This window comes from Nycticebus coucang, chromosome 3 (assembly GCF_027406575.1).
Source record: "Nycticebus coucang isolate mNycCou1 chromosome 3, mNycCou1.pri, whole genome shotgun sequence".
In the NCBI taxonomy this organism is placed as follows: Eukaryota; Metazoa; Chordata; class Mammalia; order Primates; family Lorisidae; genus Nycticebus; species Nycticebus coucang.
This window is the reverse complement of record NC_069782.1, coordinates 106,317,289-106,342,813: the sequence shown is the minus strand read 5'-3', so window position 1 is coordinate 106,342,813 and position 25,525 is coordinate 106,317,289. Positions and strand designations below refer to the sequence as shown.

At 40.0% G+C, this 25,525-nt stretch overlaps 1 protein-coding gene across 1 annotated transcript in view; it reads right to left on the bottom strand.

Annotated features, from left to right (window-relative positions):
• TMEM26 (transmembrane protein 26) overlaps nucleotides 1-6,258 on the bottom strand; it is a 45,733-nt gene extending 39,475 nt beyond the window's left edge. The window contains exon 1 of the mRNA XM_053586373.1: nucleotides 5,869-6,258. Coding sequence (XP_053442348.1) covers nucleotides 5,869-6,059 — 191 coding nt within the window. The 5' untranslated portion in view covers nucleotides 6,060-6,258. The remainder of the gene's footprint in view (nucleotides 1-5,868) is intronic.
• Nucleotides 6,259-25,525: the final 19,267 nt, after the last annotated feature.

Here is a 25,525-nt window from a genome sequence, read left to right as displayed (position 1 = left end):
ATTACTCAGTTATTACTCACTTACTCTTACCTATTAGGTCACTTGTTTATTACTTCTTTGTTCATTTTTTAGCTCCTTGATTAAAATGCGAAATTCATATATATATATATATTTTTTTTTTTTTTTTTTTTTTGGTGAGACAGAGTCTCACTCTGTTGCCCAGGCTAGAATGTTATGGCCTCAGGCTAGCTCACAACCTCAAAATCCTGGGTTCAAGCGATCCTCTTGCCTCAGCCTCCCAAGTAGCTGGGAGTACAGGGACCCACCACAACGCCCGGCTCATTTTTCTGCTTTAGAAGAGGTGGGGTCTTGCTCTTGTTCAGGCTGGTCTCAAACTCTTCATCCCAAGCTATCCTCCCACCTCAGCCTCCCAGAGTGCTAGGATTACAGACGAGCACCACCACACCTGGTCTGAAATGTGAAGTTTTGAGGGCAATATTTCAGCTTTTATCCACTTCCATAGTCTCAATATATAAACAATGCCCGACACCGCACAGTGGACATTCCATACATTATTGTTGAGTATGTAATGTTCCATACATTATGCTGAGGCTTTGTGCTTCCTCCAGAGACATCTGCGGAGAATTCTCACATCACCTACCCACTCAGAAGCTTCTTTATCTGTGTGGCCTATGCACTCTTCTCTCCCAATGCAGAGCCTCCACATGTTTCCTACTATAGCTCCAATGCTGTAAAGTTCCTGTTCCTTCAGGCAGTAAATCTGCCTTACATTCTTTCTCCTCTAAATGGGTAGAGAAAATGGGTAAGACTGAGAAGTTGCCGTCTTCACTTCTCTCATTCCCAACTGACAATTAAATAATACTGAGTGAGATGATATATCAGCTCTGTGCCTCAGTTTCCTCATTTAAAAATGGGAGAATATGAAATGTATTCAATACTAATATATAATATATACAATTGGATATATATACAATATATAAACAACTGCACATGCCCAGAAATGATAAAACACAAATATAGTCTAGCAAGGGGAGGGGGGGAGGGAGAGAAGGGAAGAGGTGGGGGAGGAAGTGGAGAGAAAGGGTGGGGAAGGATGAGGGGGTCGATTGGAAGGAAGAAGGAGGGCAATCTCACCTAAAGTGCACAATATGAAGTTGTTCCGCCTACCCCCAAGCCTCCATGGGTAAAGGGCTCAACTACAACTTGACCTTTACTCAGGAAGTGAGGACAAAGTAACCTAAAAATGTGTACCCTTATATTAATTTAAAATGAAAAAAAAGTTCAAAAATAGGAGAAAACAGATAAAAAAAATAATTACAGCTGTTGCCAGGATCAAATGAGATAATATGTGCAGAACACAGGAAATGCTCCTGGGACACAGGAAAGGCTACATATTCATAATTATTCTGCTTCCCACACACCTGAGCACTTCATCAACATGCTGCCTTTCATTTTAAAATGTCAGGTGTGTCTGCCTTCTGTTTCTTCTGTCTGGCCCCGGTAGCAGCTACCATAGCATCATGCTAAGCAATTCAACACATAGTTGTTTGATTGAACTGAATTAAGGAAAAGAGGTAACAAAGAAAGGTGACCAAATAGACAAGTTATTACCCACTGACTCAAACACTATGTTTCCCTTGTATTTTTAAAATCATGAGGAAGAAAGCTCAGTGCTTAAAATTTTGTGCTTTTGCCAGTAAATTCAGCTTAACTTTGTACTTATTCTCAGATGCTGCCTGCTTTCAAGTGAACAGGCTTCAAACTTGTCACATTCTTGGTAATTTTTTCTACCCCTGAGGATTATTTTATCACTATTGGCTGGAAAGCAACTGAAACACTGCCTTCTATTTGACTTTACCTAAATTGTAATTCACAGATCCTTTGGATTGTTGCCCAGACAACAGAAAATAAAATCAAGAAAAAATTCCACTAAGTGATACTAATTTCCATCTTATAGAAATGTAATTAAATTCGCAGGTGAAATACATTTCAAGTGAAAAAAAAAAAAAAAGAGCAAATTCCACTAGCATACATTAATTGAACTTAACGAGGGATGTGTCAGTGGCTCACGATCTCTGTCCTACAGGATTCCAGCAAACAACCCCTACAGCTGGCAAGTTAGTACTATTGGCAATATACTGCTTTGTCCCTGGCCAGCTGAGCTCAGCAACTCCAGTTCCATTTTCCCTCTCCAAAGGAAAGCTAAAGCAACATTCCTCATACAAGTGTAATATGTTTGCTACTTTTCAAAAAATTTAGTCCACATTTTCCTCTATAGCTCTGCTTATTATTGCATGATTTCTGCAGATTTTATTTGCCTGTCTCCAGTTTTAGTAAAGAGAACAATATTCAAAGTAGGATGGGTGAAGCTAGTGAATGATGCCCCATTGCCCCATGATTATATCAATGTACACAGCTATGATTTAATAAAAAAAAAAAAAAGTAGGTTGGGGTAGTCTGAAGGAAGGTCATGGATGTTGAGGAAAAGAAACTTTTCAACTCGTATGCTTCACATGTTAGCCCACAATTCAGGTGTTATTCTATCCTATCCTATCCCATCCATCTTTACTTATTTTTAGTAAGGGAGGGTTTCTCTTTTTCTTTTCCTTTTCTCTTCATCCTTCCAATTCTTCAACTTATAAAATACAACTGGTAATTCTTTTATAAGTTCACTTTTTTAAAAAATTGAACCATAATACATAACTCTGCAACTTCAGTCGGAAAGTATGTGACGGATGATCCTCTAGGTTAGTGATTTTCAACCGGTGTGCCACGGCACACTGCTATGCCACGAAAGGATCTTAGGTGTGCCACGAAAATTTTTAAGATAATTAATTAAATTTTTTTTTCAAATGAAGTTTAAAGAACAGTAAGTACATTCTTTCCTGTACTTTATTTTTTGATCAGTGTAATTTAAGTGTGTCAAGAAAGTTTATAGATTCAAGTGTGCCATAAGATAAAAAAAAAAAAAGGTTGAAAAACAGACTCTAGGTCATTGGTTAAAGTCTAGTTCATAATTTTAAATACCAGTAAAATAATCTATAGTATGACTATTTCACAATTTTTCCACTATTCCTTTGACAAATAATCATATTTTTGTTCATGTTGTTACATCAGAGTATTTGGGGTTTTATACACTAGGTCCCCAAATGTAAAACCAATTGGCCAAATGTTTATCTATATACTTATATCTCTATGGACCTATAAATAGATCAATATATATTAATATTTTTCTATATAGAGGTATAGATGTTGCCATGATGTTTACTTTATCTCTATTTGATTCAATCGATTTTCAGATGAAAAACTTTTCTTAACACTCAAAAATAACAAAAAATTATGCCTTCCTTTACTCATAAAACTTCAACCTCAAAACAAAATATGTTCCAAATCCAATCCAATCATTGTTACCATGTTCTTTCAAGGATAAATTTTAAAAAATTTTAGTGGCCTACCCTCTGAATTTTTTCCTCAAACTTTTGACAGAATTGGACATGGGCTCTGTCCACCACACAAATGGCCATATCAGTAGACTCAGTTGTATTTGGTAAAATCAGTGGAAGAAGGCATTACTTACCACACTTCCATTTAGACCATGTACAAAGACTCTTTTGTTCCTGAAATTTTCTAACAAGCCAAACCTATCCACTTTCTTCTTTGCTTATTTTCAATTATCAGTCTAGATATGGAGCCAGCAAGATTTTTTTTAAGTAGGGCTATAATGCACAATACACATCATGAATCTTTTCTTCTGAAATAAATGTGTAAATTTTTTTCTACTTTTTTGCTCTGAACCAATTGTTTGTTGACTAGTCTCTCAAGTAAAGTCCTTTAACTTGTACAGACAGAAAATGTGTCTAGTTGAGATACAAATATTTTTTAGTAAGAAGAGAACAAAAACTTTAGGATCTAGAAAAGACCATTCTTTTCTATACATTGACCATTGACATATTTTTTCATAGAATTCTCCAACAACCTATAAGTATTTACAAAGGAGAAACTGAGGCTCTGAGACAAAAGTGGCTTGCAGAATGACGCATTGCAAGTAAGCAGGAACACCCAGATGTTACCCCATTATCTTTCTGATTGTGAGGCTCATGCTCTAAACACGAGTATTTAAATTCCCTACTTAAACCCATCATTGACCAGCATACATTTTTGCACTCATCATTTTTCCTTTCTTGGTTGTAAGTTATGTCAGTGAGAATCAGAATCAAGGATACAAGCAAAAAGATTAAGTTCCAGGCAAAAAGGTAAGGGTAAGACTACAGTATTTCTACACAACTGGAGGGTCTTACAGCAGTTACAGCAGGAAGGTCTCACAGCAAGCAAAAGCCTCTCTGCTATACTCTTGGAATGGGAAAGGGGTTATTTCCATTTCTTCTGAGCTAGCCCCACTTCTCAGGTTGACATTTCTCCCAGAATGTCCCATGTTTGGTTACGTGAAACAGTTTCCAGCCTTGGACTTCATCTTCCTGTTACCCAAGATATTTCTACTCTAGTGTATTGATGCTACTAAGTAAGAATGAAATCAATGTTACATGACTTGCTGAGTGAAGACTTTTCTCCCCTTTTGTTTCTTTAACCCTGAAGTTTCTTTAGAAAGTGAATACCATTTTTTCTTTGAGATTTCCCAAAGGCACACTGTAAAGTACCTCAAATATCTCATGCTTAATAAACGGCTGTGAAGAGGAGGGAGGTGGTGACATTCCAACCCTCCTTGGGTTACATTAGAATTGTTCTTGGATAATTTGGACAGTGATAATTCTAGAAATGTTTCAACTGTGGAAAATTTAAGCAAGATTCACATCACCTTCAGAGGCAACACATTTTCTTCCATGAACATTTGTGAAATACACAGACTTAATATATAAAACCGTAGAGTATTTTTCCTGAATATGATGACTAACTCTAACCCCAGAGGGTATGGAATTCTTAAATTGGCTAATACTATTTTCTTCTTTTTCATAGAATTGGGTTTTTAATTTTAAATAAAAGTATTGAGATATATGAAACACAGCCTTTAAAAAAAATTAATACGAGAAGAGACCTAACTTGGAGAAGTTAGAATTGAAAATGTACTGGGAGTAGGGGGATGGGAAGTTGGGGGAGGTTCTTTATAAATCACAAGAAAATCTGTTTCTCAATTCTTCTATTTCCATTCAAGTCTCTGGGGGCGGGGGAAGAAAACAGAGCAACGCACAGAGCCTATCTTTCTTCCACATGGACCTTAAGACTGAGCCACTACTTGCTGGTTCCTCCACCAGCTTAGCAAACCGTCCCTGGCACAATAGACTGGCCATTAGCCAAGCTCCCAAGCCACCAAACCCGGACACGTGAAACTGGTGCGGCTCCAGAGAGCTTGGGAAGTCAGGGGCTGGAAGGGAGGGAAGAGGCTGAAATCACTGTCAGCAAAGGGCTCTCGCCCTGGAAGGGTGCCGGGAGCGCACAGCTCTCCCAAAGGTCTCTAATGCCAAGAAAGGGCATTCTCACACCTGCAAACACACAGAGTGATTCGCGCACACCCACGCACCCCACATTCAAAAAGCACCACACGCGGCAACCTCCTTGCTCCACGATTCCCGTATTTGGGGGGCACATCCTGCAAAGCATTCAAGCACTTCCCTTCTTTTTTCTCATCTTCCAAGTTTCCAAACCTGAGGCTGGATGACGCGTGGCTGCGCTCAAGGCTCAAGCCCTCCCAGGGTCTACCGGGTACCCCCGGTGAGCCCAAGAGACGCGCAAGCCTCCCACGCGCCTTCCAAGCTCCGGGCGAGGACAAAGGACCGCGAAATTTCAGCAAAGCGGCCGGTTGCCGGCAGATGAGCTCAAGGGCTGCCCGTGAGTGCCATGCGGGGGGAATACCCTGCGCCCCCGTGCGTCCTCCCTTTCCCGGGGCACTCTCACCATTTGAAGTCTCTGCCGCGCTTGAACTTGAGGGTGAACACAGTCTCCAGAAAGACCAAGAGGTTGAGCAGCGCGAGCAGCCAGTACAGTGGCTCTTTCTTCACCACGGTCACTCTCCAGACCCCAACCAGCGAGTGCAGCACGAACAGCAGCCGGGTGGCCAAGGCGTTGAAGAGGACCAGTCCCTCCATGCCGGCCCGCGCCCTGCTGTCGGACCCAGCTCGTGGGCGAGCGCAATAGCGCTGAGACCCGACGCCGCCGTTGTCCCTTTTCACCCTCCCGCGCCCGACTCCTCGGGTAGAACCCGGAGCGCGGCTCGCCCCTCCCCCCAAACTTCCTGAGACCTCTTCAAAGAGGGGAGAATCCAAATCCAGCTGTTCTAGAATGCTGGGTTTTCTCGGGCGCCTGGGGCTGCGCTACCCTGGCTCCTGGGCGTTATTCTTCAGTGCTGCCCATCCCCCTTCCAGTTCTGGGGGCCAGTCTTTATCCCTATCCTCTGTCCCCGCCTCCGGGCCTCCAAGGGGCCCACAAGAACTTCCCCACTCCTGGGGATGGAAAGGGGAGGGAGGTGGACTCAAGGTCAAGGTGGTGCACAGCCAGAAAGGCGGAGGGGGACCGAGGCTCTGGCACCTCCTCCTCACTTTCCCACCGAAGTCCGTCAATTACACTCACAGGCTTTACAGGAACACCGTCTCATAGAGACTCCAAGCTGAGACGCGGGAGCGCCAAAGAATCCGCTGTCCGAGCAGTTTTAGAAATGCGCGCGGTTGCTCCCCAGGACCCGAGGAAGTCGTGGCTCTGCGCTTTCTTAGGGCTTCCTGTGCCTCCCTCTTCCCTCGGGTCACTTTTGCTCCTTGAACGGGGTAGAGAGTCTTAAGTATGCCAACTCCCACCCCACCACTATTTTCGTTCCCTGAAAGAATATAGGGCAGCAAGCTAAGAGAGCAGAGGGGAAAGTGGGGGAGGAGACCCATGATCAAGAAAGCGAGGGATGAGATTAGAAGGTGAAATTCATGGATCGGGACCTGCTCTCTTTGGGTCAATGACCGTGAGTTAAACGCTCCTCTATCCAGCATCCCATGAAAAGAGGAAAATGAAATCAGAGCCAGGGTTTCTCCAAAAACTTTCATCATTTCTGTTTCCTTGTTTGATGTCTAATACCTGGACTACTGGGCGCTGAACATTTTTCTTTAAATGGACTCAAAGTTTTACTGAAATAAATTCATTAAAAAACCCTTTTTATCACTCGTAATTGGAAAGCCAGTATAGTTGGCTAAAGATGGAAGGTAATTACAAAAATAATTAAAATAAAATGAACTAAGTTATTGAAATCTCGCTAGATATTAATTAATGCCTTCCAAAGCGCTATGCTTCAGACTCCTTCTTTCTTTACTATAAAGGGAGATTTAAAAAAAAGTAGTCATATTACTAGGAAGCTGGAATGACCTCTTGACCACATTAGTAATGCTGAAAGAAAAACATAATGGAAATATCTTCTCTATTCAATTTAAAACCATCTCATAACTTTCTGAGAGTTAAGTTGAGAAACTCTGATTTACATGATTCATGTCTCCAGTAGGTGAAAAATATTCAACTGCTTACAAGTTTATAAGTAATTTCTGATGCTGAGATCTAGCTGAGAGAATTTTGATAGGTTTGAGGATTTGGGTTTTTTTTTTGTTTGTTTGTTTTGTTTTGTTTTGTTTTTTGTTTCCCTTGTGGGTCTGCATTCTCCCACAACTTCTTACAGGAAACCTAGCAATGATTTCCTGGGGCTGTTCATTCTAGTGCCTTCCATGTCAGCTGATGACACAGTGCCTGCGCAGTATTCAAAGCCCAGGAGCCGGGCAGCAGACAGATGCAGTGGGGGAAACTCGTGTGGTGTGGTACAGACGTCAGAGCCCCAGTGTCCACAAACTGACTGCCTGAGATGGCTGGCTCAGTCGTTTAGTCGTGTCGTGTGTTTTGTTCCTCAGTTTTTGCATCTGTAAATTGGGATCTAAGCCTGTCTACTCATAGGGTCAGTGTGGGGATCAAATGAGTTAATCCATATAGAGTGCCTGGCAGGTAAGTGCTTGGTAAACATTGGCAATTATTAAGGGGACCAAGAACATTAGTCCAGGGTAGCTGCTCTTTGATAATCAGAGACAAATGATAATAAGAGTCCAGTGGAGGAAGGCGACGTTCCCAAGGCCTCTCAAAATCCTCCAGCTGAACATCAGAACATCACCAGAAACATATCTGGAACTAAACTTAAGAGAGGGGCACACTCCATGGGGAACCGTGAGGCATCTCAGTAGGGTGTTAGAAAGATTAAAAAGTATTAGATACCATTTATTGGAAAGAATTCAGGCATGAATTAGGTGAGTTAGAGCTTAAGAAAGTGGGGCTTTAAGGCTGTCTGCAGTGGCTCACCCATGTAATTCTAGCATTTGTGGAGGCTGCAGCAAACAGGAGGATCCCTTGAGTTCAAGAATTTGAGACCAGCGTGAGCAAGAGTGAGACTCTCATCTGTACTAAAAATAAACAAATTAGCTGAGTACTGTGGTGGGTACCTGTAGTCCCATCTACTTAGGAGGCTGAGGCAGGAGGATCTCTTGAACCCAGCAGTTTGAAGTTACTGTGAGCTAGGCTGATGCTATAACACTCTAGATGGAGTGAGACTCCATTTCAAAAAAAAGAAAGAACGAAAGAAAGTGAGGCTTTACTCTAGATTGGATACCATCAGGAAGCAGAGTTAATTTTATATTTGGTGTCCTGATAAATCCAATTCAGGGAAATATTTGGTGTCACCTGTGTGGTTCATGTTTTGACTGTGTTCAGGCATGATTAAGCTATTCTTCCCTTTGTGTTTTCATCCATCACAATCATAGGGAGGTCTTGCCTGGTCTGTAAAATTTTTTTTATGTTCAAGAGGAGGACACCAAGGCCTGGCTGATGGTGCCGATCGGTTGCTTGCTGTCAGGAGTTGCTTTTCTCTTTCTTAGGCCTTCTGGGAAGGCTGTCCAGGAGAAGGGCTTAAGACAAAAGAGGGAAATCGGTCTGACACCTTCCAAACATCTCTGTGGTTCCCTATTTTGAGGCCTTAAGACGTTGGACAGGTTCTGTTGTCTTTGTGTCTGAAAAACAATGCTGTCATTAAAGAGAATTTAAAAGTTATTTCTTTTTAATTTTCTTCTAAGCCCCTTTGAAAAGATTGGAGGCCTTGAAAAATATCTTGAGACCTAATCAATAGCCCAGTTATATTTTACAAAAAGAATTTTAAAAATTAAGCAATTAAAAAAAAAATCTAGTCTTCTTGAAAAAGCCCTCTCATTTTCATGCACCCAGTCCTCTGTGGTAGGGCTTGGGGTTGCACTAAAGAGGAACTGGTCCATATCATTGTCCTACCCATCACCTGGCTGTTCTTCCGTCTTGTATCAAAATCAGGCTTATCTTTCAATGAGAGTGGTTTTGTCTGCATGAAAGAGACTTCCAAATAGCTTAAGTAAAAGGGGTAGTTAAAGGAGGGAATGTACACTCTAAAAATGGAGGTGGAATCACTTAGAATCTAGGACAAGACCTTGGGTAACTGAACCTTTAGGAAGTGTGGCCTTAGTGGCACAAAAGATCTCATGATTACAGTTTGTGGAGCTTTGCAGTGCTACTTTTTGACCCTGTTGGCTTCTAGGCTGCTTTCTACACAGTAAGTTCAAATTCCTGAGGAAAAAAATTCAATTGATTTTCATCAACTCTAGGTATCTGGCTACACTATGGGGGCACCAAGCCAACAGCGCCCCTAGTCATCCCTATACAAATACTATTACAGTGTTGTTTTCTTTGAACTTCAACATGAGATTCTAGGCAAAGCAGTTTAAGCAGGGGGATATTCTCCTGTTTTTTTATTTTTATTTTACCAACTTACAGAACTCCTGACTCTTCAGTTTGAAATTTGGGGAATCCATTACTCCTACAACACTTTCTTTCTTACTCATTCTGACTCTAGTACTAAATTCAGTTAATCATGTTTTTGTCCATGACAATGCCATTCTGTATTCTAGCTATAAGTAAGCCTACTAAGCTGAAAACCAACAAACAAAACACGAAGATGGAAAATACAAACTAGTCTAGAAGAAAGAAGCAAACAACAGAGAAGAAATTATCCAAGAAATAACAAAGATTGACTCACCTCCATAAACATAAGACTACTGTGTTGAGTAAGGTACATGAAAAAAAAGTTCAATATCTAGACACAGTCAAATAATAAGCATTCCAAGGTGAAGAAAAATCCTAATAAATTCTAGAAATTAAAACAACAATTGTCTACCAAGAGTTGATGATGAGACACAGTCAGAAAATAATGGAGAAACATCTTCAAAGTTCTCAGGAAAAAATATTAAATAATAATTATATTTTAAAGTATAATTTTGGAATTATTTTGCCTTCTTAAATTATGTCAACTTTATTGGTTGCTCAGTTTATTCTAGGCCATCTTTCACTTTCAGGGTTTTATAATATGATGGTCCTCAAGTAATCTGATAATAATTTGTTGCCCATTGATTTTACAAATCAAAGACTGGGTTGGTTACAGGATGTGTCTGGAATTGGTGTTCTGAGTTTCTGTTTGCTTGTTGAATGAGAAGGCCAGCTGTGGTCCTAGATACTTGGGTAGGGTACTCTTATCTGGTCAGCTTCACTAGGGAATGGAAAAAGGAAAGCAGGCAGCAGTGCTCGGATAAGAATGGTTCCTCTGAGGGCTGGCGCTTAGTGCATCTCATTTCACCCTTGTTAGAGCTTCCCTGACTTTTTCTTCTCTCCCCCAAACCCCAGCTGTGGCTGCCGTGAAGATCATAACTACCCACAATGATGCTCTGATTCTGTCTGCACTCCTTGTAGAAGCTGCATACCTTCCTCTCCTCCTTTAAAGAACTGGCTTTCAAGTTTTAGCTTGAGGGCAATGTTATTGGTGGCAGCCTGTAAGTAGAGAAGCCTAGATGGTCTCCATACATTTCTGTTGTTTTCAATACAGGTATTGAATGAATACCTTGAACATTACGGCTCTTTGTACTTCCTGCTTATGACATCACCTTCTCAGGAGGCCCTCTTAGAAGGAGCTGTGGTTACTCTGTTATCTTAGGCTATTTTTGTCTGCTCTGATTTCTCTATTGACCCAGTCCTATCTATTTTCCAATTTCCTGGATTTTTTTCAAAATCCCCAGTCTACTCCCTCATGCTTTATAGCAAGGCTTTTGTTGCATCTTTTTGGATTTTAAAAATCTTTCTGTCATTTCAAAAGTGAAGTCTTAGTTTCTAGCTGACCAATTTCAAAGAAAAAACTCACAGATTTCTTGACTATTCTGAAAGAGGTAGATTAAACATTGTAACTGCAATGATTTCACATTATATATAAAATGAAGAAACATGTAACTTTACTAAGCTGGCAGTAACGGTGATAACCACTCTTCTTTAAGAAAAATAGTAAAGCTCAATGGTAATTATCAATCTTCAGACACTTCGACAGCTAGAAATCCAAGTGCAGGTGAAGCTCTGGAGGAGGTTGCCTTCAAGTTGCCTTCCTCAAGGGGTCCACTTCGTAGGGGTTGTGACTGTTGGCAAGTTACTTAATTTCTTTATGTTTTCATTTCCCATCTATTAAAAAAAGAGCAATGATAGTATTTTTTCATCTACTGTAGGATTGTATTAATTGATATTTCAAAAGTGCTTAGAAAAATACCTACCATAGAGTAGTCAATCAGTGAGTATTGTTGAATAAATAAATGAAGAGGCCTGAAAACACCCAAAAGAGACATGTGTTTTCCCCCGGCTGGTACCATCACTGAATATTCTAAAGCATGCTGTTTCTAAACAATGGGGTCCATAATAAAGCTAATAAATGTTGTTAGTATGAACTCAATGCCTCCTTCTATCGCATGAAGGGGAATCACTGGTTAGCAGAAGCACTGCCTCATCTTCTGCAATGATCAGTCAGTTAAAAAATGCTGGTGTTTCTACTACCCTGAACAATGTGAGACTCATTTCATAGGATAGCTGGGAAGTTAAGATGTTGGCTTCGGAGTCATATGGCTTGGGTTGGAATCACAAAAGTTTCACAACTTAAAACTCAGTTGTTTATTTCTGGAATTTTCAGTTTTATATTTTCAGACCACAACTGACCCTGGGTAACTGAAACCACAGAAAGCAAAACCACAAATAAGGGGGGATTACTGTATAGAGATGTATATCATATATGTACACATACATCTTTGTAATATATATGTAATAAATGCCATTATAACCACAATGATAATGGTTATTATTTTGGTTATAAATGTCACCTAAAAGACAGTTACCAGGTTCTCTCTGTCTGCTGAAAGCAAGCAACATTGTTGTATACCAAACATGTTATATCATTTTATAGACGAAACCTGCTTTGCAGATGGAGAAATAATCTTTTTTAAATGACTTTTGGGGCCTGTGAAAGTCTCAAAGGTTTATGAAAATATGACTAACACAAAATAATCAATTCAGTATGTGAATTTAAACCATGATGTTTCGTTCATGCAGTTTGCTGTTTATTACTTGATTGGCTGATCAGCCACCTTGATTTGAATTTGTTCACCTAAGCCTAGAGCTAGAGCTATAGCATGAAGATAATAGGAGTCATTGAATTATGAGCATTCGTAAGCACAGAAGTCTCGGAATGAATTCACAATGGAAAGTACTGGAACATGTTGCTTCATGCGAATGCTTCTTTTATGTATAATTTAGAGGAGTTAGGGGGCTATGAAGGGTCTGTGGGTGGAGGGCAGTGCAAGCACCTTTTTTCCAGCCCCAGACTCAAGGTCCCCGTTGGTAAAATGGCACTGAGGATGCCAACCTTGTCCATTTCATGTTTGTTTTAAAAAACCACATGATGTTAGGAATATAAAAATGCCTTCTACATTGTGGTCGAAGTTAATATCACCAATGACAAGTTATAGTATGTACCTTTAATGTGATGTTGAGAACCTCTGTGATCTTCCTTTTAAAAACTCATAACCCCAGTCCAATATAAGAAAGACATCAAACAAACCCAAATTGAGGGATGTGGTGCAGGACACCCATGAGTACTTCTCAAAACTGTTAAGGTCATGAAAAACAAGCAAAGGCTGAGAAAATCTGAAGGACCAGTGGAAACTGAGAAACATGCTGAGAAACGTAACATAGTATCTAGGATGGGGTCTTGGAACACAGCAAAGACATTAATGAGAGAACATGTAAAGTCTAAATAAGTTCTAGAGTTTGGTTAGTGGCTCTGTACCTGTGGCAAATATAACATGATAACGTAAGATCTTAACAAGATGGAAAAATGGATGAGGGGTATATAGGAACTTCTGTACAATTTGGTGAATCTAAAACTGTTAATAAAATTTGAAAGTTTATTTTAAAAAGTAAATTGACATATAAATGTAAGATTTTATTTGGTTATTTACTTGAAAGCAGATTTTAAATTTAAAAATTTACTTTAGAAATGTCAGATAAAGGAAGTATTATGTGATATTTTAAGAATCCTTTGTGGATAGCAGACTCAATAATTACCTTTTGGCTGTTTTCCATGAAAATAGTCTGTATTTTATTATCATCAATGAAATCGTTGTCTCAGTGCCGAAGGGTCCACAGAGCTTATATACTTTATAAACCGAGGCCCAGAAAGGGCAAGGGACTTGTCCGAAGTCACAACTTATTTAGTTTCTGGAAGCTTTAATAATGTAAAATAACTAACAATGCAAACAATGTAACCTAATTGTACTCTCGTATTAATCTGAAATGTCAAAAAGAATATGAAGTAAAAGATATTTTTATTGTACACAGAGTACTAGATAAATACGAATATGTGTGTGTGTATGTGTATGTGTGTGTGTGTGTGTGTGTGTGTGTGTGTGCTGGGAAAGCTCTAAATATGAATGAGGGTGTGTGTGAGTGATCAGCAAAAAACTCCAAGGACAATCACCTAACCCAACTATGGGACTGGTCTTAAGGAACTCTTCTTGGGGGCAGGACCACTTAAGATGCTTTAAAAAATGAGTGAGAAGTTAACTAAATATAGGGAAAGCTGTAAAAGATTCCAGGCAGGAGAAAGGACATCTCAGCCTCTGAGACTGCAGGGAGGAAGGAAGGGTGTGGGTTTAGATAAAGGCAGTGACTGAAGTGAAACAAAAAAATACATGGGTCAGACATGATGAATCTGAGGCCCTGTGCTGACTGTGAAGTGGGATGTTGGGTGGGGAACCTGAGGAGAATAGTGAAAATTAGAGCTTGTCTTTGAGGAAAGAGAGAGTAGAATCCAAAGGTAAAGAAAGGACTAATGAATAACTCTGAGTTGGAATGAGCATCATCATGGAGGAATAAGCAGTTTCCTCTACCAGCCTTCAATTGTCCAAGTGCAGAGAAAGGACAGAGAAAGTAGATTTTGTCCTTCATCGCTGGTTAAGTTTTCTAGGGCAGGATCAGCAGAGTATGAGGATAAGGGATCCAAGGATGCTAATCTCTTTATAGCTGCTCTGAGATCAGCTATAAAGTCCAGGATGGGTTGGGCAAAATGGAAGTGAAGGAAGTCAACAGACTAGAAAAAAATACAGATGACAAGAAATGTGATGCCTCTATAAGGGTAAAGGAAGGTAAATTCTTTTAAAATTAAATTTGGTACAGAAAGACAATAGTCCATGTACCAAGTTCCTGAGTGAATTAAAGGAATGATTGGAAGATTAAGAGAGATAGAGGATGTTAAAACCAGATGGCTCTGACTTCAAAAGAGAATGACTCTTAAAGAAGGGTAGAAGTTCAATTGGGTGTCAGAAGAACGTATCCCAGATGTCAGAGTCATTGGGAGTATGGAATTGCAAAGAAGTAGGGATAAACCATGTCCAGGAGAGGAGAAGGGGTGGGGATGTGTTATTTGGTGACCAAGTATTGCACAATGGGAGGAAGGGCTGAAATAGATTGCCTTCGATATGACAGGGAGAGTGGCAGCCCAAAGTGAGAGCACGGGCTTTGGTATTCGGCTGAGAGGACTATGTCTCTATAGGAAAGAACGTTAACCACCTCACACCTTTCCTTTTGTGTAAGAGTCCTGGGATAACAGCCTGTGGGGGCACTAAAGAAGGTCATGTGCCTGCCCCATAATGAGTGGTAGTTAGTTACATAATAAACGAGAGCCAGTGCTTTTTTTCTTCCCCCTCACCTTTGACTGTGGTTGAGGACCCTAGGTGTTCTTGCCAATCTGTGTGAGATTGCACACAGTGGACAAGGGCTAATGGCACCCTGGTGCCAGATGAACTGAGTATCAGTGGGGATCTGTTTTGACGAAGGGCTTTCATGAACTATGAAGTCAGAAATATTAGCAAGTCCAATATTTAAGCCTATTTGGAAAAACAACAAAAGATGGAAGTCTACATCCTGAATTCTACTGCAGGTACATATTTTAAAGACAATTCCCTCGTAGGCTCTTTTTGCTCTTCAAAGAGCCAATCTATTGCCTGTATGTAGGAAGGAGACATACATACGGCAGAGAATAAGGAGAAGGGAAAGAAGGTGAGTCAAGTAAGAGACAGGAGCACAGAAATGAGAAGAAGCTGTAGAGCGGCTAAGTTGTCAAGTGAGCTCAATCCAAAACCACAGCCCTAGGCTTAGATTGTGTTCATGAGGAAAGGACCTTTCTTGAGATCTGCAGGGTCTTTACTTTTCATTATATTTAACATATTGGTTGTATTTATAAAATAAAATCATAACTACATCTGGAACTTTTACATAGAAATTAAGGTTGACTTACATGCCAGACTGATTTATATTCCCTGATAAGATGGTAAAGTAAAGATTTATTTTACTTTGCACTCTTACAGCTTGGATTATTATTCATACTTTATTTTGCAAATTGGTGGTAACCTAACTGCAGCCAAATCAAGAGTTCACATGCCAAGTTTTGGTCTGAATAAGTTTTGAGTCCAATATATACTTGGCCAGAAAAATAAGGAGATAGAATAATAGAAAAGAAAAGAAAGTATTTTATGTACTCTGGAGGTCAAAAACAGATGTGATCGGGTCCTCCTGGAGTGTGGCTAGTTAACATCTGGTAATCCCTAATGCATTTCACTATCCATTTGTAAATTTCCCCCGATGTTTAATATCAACAGCTATTCAGGAACGTGGTGACTTACACAGAGAATAAAATTTATAGATATCAAAGACAAAGCCAGAAAATTACTCTGTTCTTGGCATCTATCCTTTCTGGGCAAAGACTACATATTTTCTTTCTGTTGATGGTATGTTTAATAAAGCTATGTGATTGGTTAGATTTCGATTGAACTGAATGTGTTTTATTTTGTTTCTTTTTTATGACTCAGTGACAAAAGGAAATATAAAACCTTCTGCTTGCTTTAATCAGAGAACTTTGTTTTCTCCTACATAATTTGAACAGGACTAGAAAGAAACATCTCCAGAACTAGTTGTGCTCATGGTGGTGGGAGGAAAGCAAGAAATGGGTGGTGAAGAAGGTAGATAATTCAACCTATCTTCTTCTCTTGGCACACAGTCTGTCTGATTTTTTGTTCCCTTTCAGCCCAATTTTTTTTCCTACAAAGGCAACTCCCATGAACTATAGAATTTGTTAGAAAATCTGCAGAGAGGAGAAAAAGTGTTCGTATTTCTGACTACAGAGGTGTAAAATGCGGAGGGTCATGCTAGAAATGTTTTAACAAAGTTGGTGGAGAGGAAGTTATGATTTCCCCCACTAACTGCAAGTTAAGATTAGATATATCTTGCCTATCCCGTCCACACAACCATGTTGCCTTATACTATATATATTAGTAATACAGACATTCCTTTGTCAGAACAGTCTGGCCCACAGAATTGCTACATTGTATCTAATTTAGAGGTGGCAACACGTATGAACTTCCGTGCCTATCAAGGCCACTGGTAGTGGCTGCCAGGAAGGGTTAGGCATTAGGATTCTAAAGCCTTTCACATATTGGGTAGGAAAATGTCTCCTTGGTGGATTTCAGAGTTTTCCAAGACAGCGTAAAGGAGAGTAGCCGCACTACTTAGGTGCCATCCCGGATTGAACCCCAGGAGTTTTTCACCAAAAGCTAGGAATTTTTAATTCATGATAAACCCACAGAACAAAACACAGGTATATGCTATGCAATGACAGTCAACTCAGTCACGTGCTGGTGCTTTGTAGCTTTAGAGGGACTTTAATGCATGTCATCTCATGAGATCCTAAAGGGACTCTGAGACAGAAAGCAGATATAGTTTTGTCCCCATTTTACAAATGAGGAAATGGATTTCAGAGCAGATAAGTGATTGACCCTAGATTATGCAGTGAGTATATTAAGGAATTCAGGAAACATCTTGTGGTCACTGAAATATTTTGTAATCATTCAAGTTTCTGACTTAATAAAGAGTCAGAAAACTGTAGGAACCTTATGGCTAGGGTTTTCTGATTCCTAAATTTTGTAGCAATAGAATGTAAGCATGATTTAACAGGATACATTTACAGTGCGCACAACTAAATGACAAGTGGGAGATAGCTGCTGGCCTTTGAAATGCATATCTCTATTAATCAGACTTCTCCGGAAAAATAGAATCTGCAAAATCTTCAGAGACTGCATTCCAGTTTTGAGTCTGAAGGCTGGAAGGCTGCTGCAGATACAGAAAGAGCCAAAGTGATGGTTCAAGGGCCATGAGCCAAAGAAAAGAAAGGAAAAAGATGTTTCAGTTCAAACATGGTCAGGCAGATGAAATCTCTCTTCCTTGGTGGAAAGTCAGCCTTTTATTCTAAAGAGATCTTCAACTGATTGCAAATGGCCCATCTGCCTTATGAAGGGTAATCTGCTTTACTCGGTCTAGCAAGTCAAATGCTAATCTCATCGAAAACACCCTCACAGAAATACCCAGGATAAAGTTTGACCCAATATCTGGGTATCTGTGGCCCATAGTCCATACAAAGTGAACCATCATAAGTCTAGTGTTATCAATTTGGCACTGAATACATACATGTAAACTATACGTAATCCAGGACAAATATAAGGTCACACCTCTGCCACAGGATAAAACTGTTCTGCATAGGACAGACCCATCCCCAGAAGAGAATGCGAAGTCCTTGAGTGATGTTTAACTTTCTCCTTAATATCTCAGAACTTCAGTATTGGAAGGGAAGAGTGTTTTTAACCGAATTGTGTCTCCCACCCCTCAAATTCATACATTGAAGCCCTAGCCCACAGTGCGACTGTGTGGAGATAGAGCATTTACAGAGGTAATTATTTTTATATGAGGTAAAAAGCATGAAGTACTAACCCAATGGGACTGGTCTCCTTATAGAAAGAGGAAGAGAGACAAAACAGAGAGATCTCTCTCTCTCCACGCTCACAGAGAGGAAAGGCCATGTGAGGACACGGGAAGAAGGCAGCTACTGCAAGTTAGGAACAGAGGCCTTGCCAGAAACTAACCCTGCTGGGAGCTTGATCATGGGACTTCCATATACCCAAGCTGGGAGAAAATGAATGCCTGTTATTAAAAACACCTCGTCTGTGGTATTTTGTTACAGCAGCCTGAGCCATCTGACATGAAGGCTTAATTCCTACCCGAGGTATTTCGCACTATGACAGAAGAGGCAATTGATTGAAAACATATCAGTCCAATTATTGTCTGCATATACTAAACCTTTCTGTTAAATTACCAGGCTACACAGAAACCTTAAATGTTTTTTGTTCTATTGTTTTTTTTAAAGATATCAAGAAACATATTCTCCTGGTATTTTGAGGGCTGGATTATAAATTCCTTTATGACTTAGGGGAAGGTTCCATCATGCTCTTTTAAAAGCAGCATGATGAACTTGCCAATAGTAGGGCGATGATTGGGAAAGAGAATAGATAATCAAAGAATTTTTAGTGAGCGCCTACTCCAAGGAAGCCTTGCAGATACAATTGGGAAAAGGCATATTCAGTTCTTACTTGCAGGTGGTATTCTAGTTGCTGAACCTTTAAGGTTGTTACAACAGGAAATTGATTATGTTTAAAGCTCATTGGGACATTCCAGCAGAGACCACAGCCATGCACACAGCTGTAACTGGAAGATGCCCCTCTCTGAACAGTAAAGGTGTTCCCTTTTTATTTATCACCATTGGCTATGAGCAGGGGTAGCAGATGGCACAGCCTGGCTATCCTGCCTTCTTGACATCATGCTAAATCAGCTGGTTTCCTGAAAACTTGGTTAAGGTCTGAGGAGTTTGCAATCAAAGAATGCTTAGAGGATAGACCAGGCTAATAACAAAGAGTGCCTTGTGTGTGTGTTTTAACTCATACTATACAACCAACTTTCAGAACCCTAGTTTGTTGTTCAGAACTCTTACGTTTGTAAGGAGGTAGTTTTCAGTCTTTGGGTAACACCGTTTTTTCTTTTACAAAGTTGAAGAGAGTCTTTGAAATATTTTCGTGTGTCAATATATTTTTTTTATGTGTGAATACTATATATCACACCTTCATGCTATAAGTCCTATTGGGGTCATTGGCAACAATAAAGTGTTTCGGTTTATTTCCTGTACTACACTCATAGATTTGGGGGATGACCTAGGAAGTTGTAAATACAAGTAAAACTGTTTTTCTGTGAATCAATTTCTAAACTTTTCAAAAGGTGCAATGTTACATTTCTGTAATAGGTTAGTACAAACTTTTCTTGGAGAAACTAAAGGAAAACAAGGTTTTTTTTTTTTATTTTTCCTTTCTGAAAAGAATGTTGATAATGCAAATATATTGCACCAATCACAACCACAGCATCTTTTCTTTTTATTAAATAGCAGTTGTGATTTGAAGAGTAAGTTTCTTCCAAAAATTTGGGAGACTTCACAACAATGGCCAAAGCTATTTGGAGTAAATTACCTAATAGAATAGGTAAGCTTTATACCCTTTAAAATTTTATATAAAAAAAATGGAGAGAGAGAATTACAGCTAGCTAGATACAATTTTCTTTGAAGCTTCTGGTACAGAACTTTTCAGCTTGTAATATTTTGTATTGAGTATGAAATTGACTGTAGTTCTTACTGCTTCATCTTTTCAAAGCCCCCAGTGTAGGAAAAAATTGGATTTTTTTTTAATAAGCCCCAAATCCAAGGATTACACTCAGGCTGGCTTTGTTTCCCCTAGCATAAAAGTTATATATCAAAAAGGCTTCTACTACGATGTAACTTCTAATAAGTCAGTGTCCTTCTAACAACAATGACAACATATTCCAAAAGTTGTGGTGGCAAAATGAGTGATGAATGGTGAATGGAAACAGTAAGGGGTGGGTTAAAAGACAGAGTCACTATCTGTAAGATTTTTCAGAAGCTTCTGACTACTGAGTTGAAAAGTTTAGTAGCAGATGCAGTGAAGATATATTGCATGCAATTAGCCAAGAAGTTATTATACCCATTTGATCCTGCAATCCCATTACTGGGCATCTACCCAGAAGGAAAAAAATCCTTTAATCATAAGGACACTTGTACTAGACTGTTTATTGCAGCTCAACTTACAATTGCCAAAATGTGCAAACAGCCTAAATGCCCACCAACCCAGGAATGGATTAACAAGCTGTGGTATATGTATACCATGGAATACTATTCAGCCATTAAAACAAATGGAGACTTTACATCCTTCGTATTAACCTGGATGGAAGTGGAAGACATTATTCTTAGTAAAGCATCACAAGAATGGAGAAGCATGAATCCTATGTACTCAATTTTGATATGAGGACAATTAATGACAATTAAGGTTAGGGGGGGGAGCAGAAAGAGGGACGGAGGGAGGGGGGTGGGGCCTTGGTGTGTGTCACACTTTATGGGGGCAAGACATGATTGCAAGAGGGACTTTACCTAACAATTGCAATCAGTGTAACCTGGCTTATTGTACCCTCAATGAATCCCCAACAATAAAAAAAAAAAAAAGTTATTATATAATAAAAATCTTGGTATAGTTGACTGCATACACCTATCAAGGCATAAGGTCAAATTTGAAGCTTAGACATCTACCTTACCATGGAAGGTAGGTGACAGTCCCTTTCCCCCCACTCCAACTCATCCCTTGACCCCTGCCCTGTACACATCCAGTTCCACTTTATATGCAACTACTGAAAATTGCTCTCCCGTCTTTAAGGAAAAAGGCCATTTATTCTTCAGAAGCCCCCCAACTTTGCACATTCCTAACTAGTAGCTTTGCCAGGTTCCCATGGGGTGCTAGGTTTTTGTGGGATTTAACATCTTCAGAGAGGTTGAATTCCACTCACCACAGGCAGGTAGATGAATGGGAGATAAGGTTGAAATGGGAAAGGAAAGGTGGGAGGGGCAGTAGCAAAAAGAGAAATCGCCAAAATTGATGGAAGGTTTTGGCTCTGCGAGTCACACTCAAGTGAATAACCTGAGCAGATGAGGAAGGAGCAGCCCTGTGTGTTCCTGGAGGCTGTTTGTAAGTGCCCCACCCCCAAGTCGCCTTGGGTGAGCGCTCACCCAGGGAGCCAGCCCTCTCTGTGGGACTCCCGCGGGATGTCCTAGAAGAGAAACAAACATCAAAAGCAAGCGCAATGCTGGAGCTCTGAGCACCCATGGGGGTGAAGCCCATCACCACGGAGCAGCCAGGGCAAGAGACGGGAACCGCAGTCCGGCCCTTCCGGAGATGATAGAGATCATGACAGTCTGTGACTCTGACAGAGGCCGCCAGAGAATGTGTGACCCGCATCTGCCCCCAGAGATTTGAAAAAAAGACTCTGTGACTTTATGCGGAGTCACAAGATGGAGAGACCTGGAATCGTCGGGGTTGTTTTGTCTTAAACTGCCCTAGATCCAACTTGTTCGTGGTGGCAGAGCAAGCCAAGGCCAGCGCTGCACACCAATCCACAGGCTTGCCTGCTGGCTTAATGGACTGCTTGCCCCTTTCATCTCTTTTGTGTATTTGGTTTGGGTTGCTTCATTTTTAATTAAGAAAGGGTGAAAGTGGGCTTTTTAAATTTTTAATTCTACATTTTTCATGGGAAAAGAGAGACCTCTTTAAATCCTGCACTCCTAATCCCATTCTGTCACAAAGAATTCTTCTTGTGCCCTGAGGTCAGAACCCACAGGTAATAGTTGAACTCTGGGAATAGGATCTAAGGAGAAAGACCAGAGGGCTGGGGACTGTCTTTGGGGTGCTGCTGGTAAGGAGGGTTTGGCTCCTAGAAGAAGCAAGAGTTCAAAGCTAGTTGGCTTGTGCGAAGTTTAACCAACCTAGATGTCTGTATTCACCACTTAAAAGCAATAATTCTTAATTTTACTTCACATACAGAGCAAACTTGACTTACACATACATATATATATTATATATATAAATATGCACACACACCCTTCACACTCTGAAGTCATCTTCATAATCAATGTCTTATGAATGAAAAAATTCTGAAGAAATGTGTGTCAGTAAGAAAGAAGAGTTTAAATATATTCACCTTTTTTTTTTATAGCTGCAGAGTGCATCTCTGTGTACATGTACAGCAATTTATTTATTAGGCCCCTCTTGATGGGCATCTGAGTTGTTATTAGCGTTTTGCTATTAAAGAGAATAGACTTTCTATGAACTGTCTTGTGCATGTATCTTTTCTTGTGTTTCTCAATGAATCATTGGGACAAATCTCTAGTCTTGAGGTTGCCAACAATCATATAAATGAATATGTGATTTTGTTACATATTGCCAAATTCCTTTTCCTATGGGTTGCACTGTTCTGTATTTGGTATAAGAATGGCTGTTTATCTCTCTGCCTCACCCACAGAGTGTGTGGTCATGAAGTCGTAATTTGTCTTTGCCAATCAGGGTTGAGAAATGCTATCTTAGTATAGTTTTAATTTTGTTTATCTTTTTATGATCCAAGTTAAGCTTTTTTTTTTTTTTTTTTTTTTTTGGCAGTTTTTGGCCAGGGCCAGGTTTGAACCTGCCACCTCCGGTATATAAGGCTGACACCCTACTCCTTTGTGGCACAGACACCACCCCAGGTTGTGCATTTTTATCTTTATAAAATTCAACTCTTTAAAGTTCAGCTTATCTGATGACAATATTACCAAAACATGTTAAACTACCAGTATAAAACAGGAGTGAAGGTTGTTTTTGTGTCTTAGCTGGAGACACCATATAGGGTCCTTTCTCCCTCTTTGTAGCACTAATCTTTTAAGTCTTAGAGCATCTCAACTTCATGATACTCACACAGGGAATGAATTTTCCCCCAGGAGTTTATATAGATTGCATCCTTTTTCTAAATTAAGTCTTCTTCAATCCTCTCCCAACTTATTGCATTTTCTTAATTCAGTAACACACATTTGTTGAGTTTTTATTATGTACCTAAACAACTTAGATCCAACAGTGACATTCTGGGTTCCCAGCACCACCAATAAATTGCAACAATTCCAGAAGTTTCTAGCCACTCACAGTTTCCAGGCCTCTAATAAAGACTTTTAGTCCCATGTGTTGTTGTTTTTTTTAAACTCACAGCAATTTTTTGCATAATTGATATGAAGAAAAACTCCCCTTTGAGTTTAGGAAAGAAATCAGGATGGAAGAGAAGTTATTGTCCAACTGAACAAGACTAACTAGAAAAAACCAGGGTCCTGAGGAGTTCTTGGCTTTAGGGTCAGTGTGATTCATCATACAGGGCTGTTCTGACTAAGATACGAAAGTTGAGCAGTCAGCAACTTTAAAACAGCTGCAGTTGACTGAATTTTATTCCTTTCATCAAAGTATCTTTCTTTGTTTCTCAGTGAGTCAAAGGGAAAAAATACATTCAAATACTTTAGATCATCAAGAAGACATGAAATAAAAGAGAAACAATAAAGCATGAAGAAAAAACATAAAACAGATGGAACAAATAGCACAAAAGGAGATGGCAGCTACGAAACAAACATGCCAACAATTACAATAAGCATAAATGAACTAAATACTGCAATTATGAGAAATGTGTTTCTAAAACAGAATTTTTTAAACAAACAATACAAAGATACATCTAAAACATAAAGTTATGAAAAGACTGACTGGACAAGAGAGAATAAAAAAAGATACTCAAGTCATACCAAAAAAAAAAAAAAAAGAAGACATGAAATATTACAAAAAAAAGTTGATCAACAAAAGTACCGTACTTCCCTCCAACAAACACTGGCAAGTGACTCATAAACAACAGAGACAATTTGTGAGACAGCTAACATTTAGACCACATCTCAAACAGAGTTCACTAAACTTGCTTTTTCTTACAGCTCCCACATCCATTCTACTAGCAAATTCTCCTTTCAAAATATATCTTAAATTGGAGCGGTGCCTGTGGCTCAGTGAGTAGGGCGTGGGTCCCATATACTGGAGGTGGCAGGTTCAAACCCGGCCCTGGCCCAAAATTGCAAAATGTATCTTAAATTTTAAGAATTCACATCACCCCACTGGTACCCCTCTACTCTAGGGGTACAGACAAAACTATAACCACAGCCTCCTAAATGATCTCTGTAATAATTAGCATATCCTCATTCCTGCCTTCAACCTCTTGTCCATTACTGAATGTAACTCAGCTCCTGCCCCCACTGATATCTACACACTCTAGGGGCTTGCCATCACACTCAGTTTAAATCCAAAGTCCTTTCACAGTCTGGAAGATGAGACATGTTCATGAACTAGCCCTTGGCTTCCTCTCTGACCTGGCCTTCCCTCATTTGCCCCTTGCTCACTCTGCCTGGCCAGATGCCTTCTCACACTTCCTCCAGAAGCCCAAGCATGACCCTGCCTTGGGGCCTCAGCACTTCTTCTTCCCTTGCTTCAAGCTCTGGGCTCATAACTCCCTGCCACTTCATCTGGGCCTCTCAGCTCAAGCACCTCATTGGCAAGGAGTCTCTTCCCCCGCCTGAATTGCAGTTCCGTCACTGTCTAGATGCTTATCTGGATTTGGTTTTCATCATGATATCATTTTTAATACCTGACACATTTTATATTTATTTGTTTATAGCATGACTCCTCCTACAAGAATGTAAACTCTACTAGAGTGGGACTTCATTGTGTTCCCAGACGGATCTGCAAGGCTTAGAATTGTGAACAGTTATTACAATGGTCTGTTCCCAGGAGATGAGTAGGACGCAACATTATGAAATGGGCTGTTGCTTTATTGGCAACTGTTTGGACTGTGACAATTCCTAATCACCACCAGATTAACAAGAATTCAGGCCTTTGAAGGGAGGTTGGATTAGATTACCTTTAAGGGCCTTTCCAACACTGAGATAAAAAGATTCCAAGTCAGCTTAGGGGAAGACTCTGGAATGGATTACCTAGTTCTAAGCAGAGGCGGGCTGCTCTATTTGGGGGAGCTAACCGAATACTAAGACTGCTGGAGGGAGGGGAAGGGAATGATGTAGACAACCTCCTAACCTCTCTTCCTAACAAAGGCAGGGAGGTAGGTAGACAAAGGGTTGAGAGGAAAGGGAAGAGCTAGGACATGGCTAGAATGGTCCAAGAACTAATAGCGGTTTGGATAAGAGTTATGGCAGCCCAGCTGGAGAGAGTGAATAGAGTTTAGTAAGTAGAAAATTGGGGGGGAGGGGGAGAATAAAAATTATTCTTGAGGCTACTTTTTTACACATGAGCTGCTGCATGTGTATTGGTGCCTTTTGTGAAAATGGAGAAGAGAG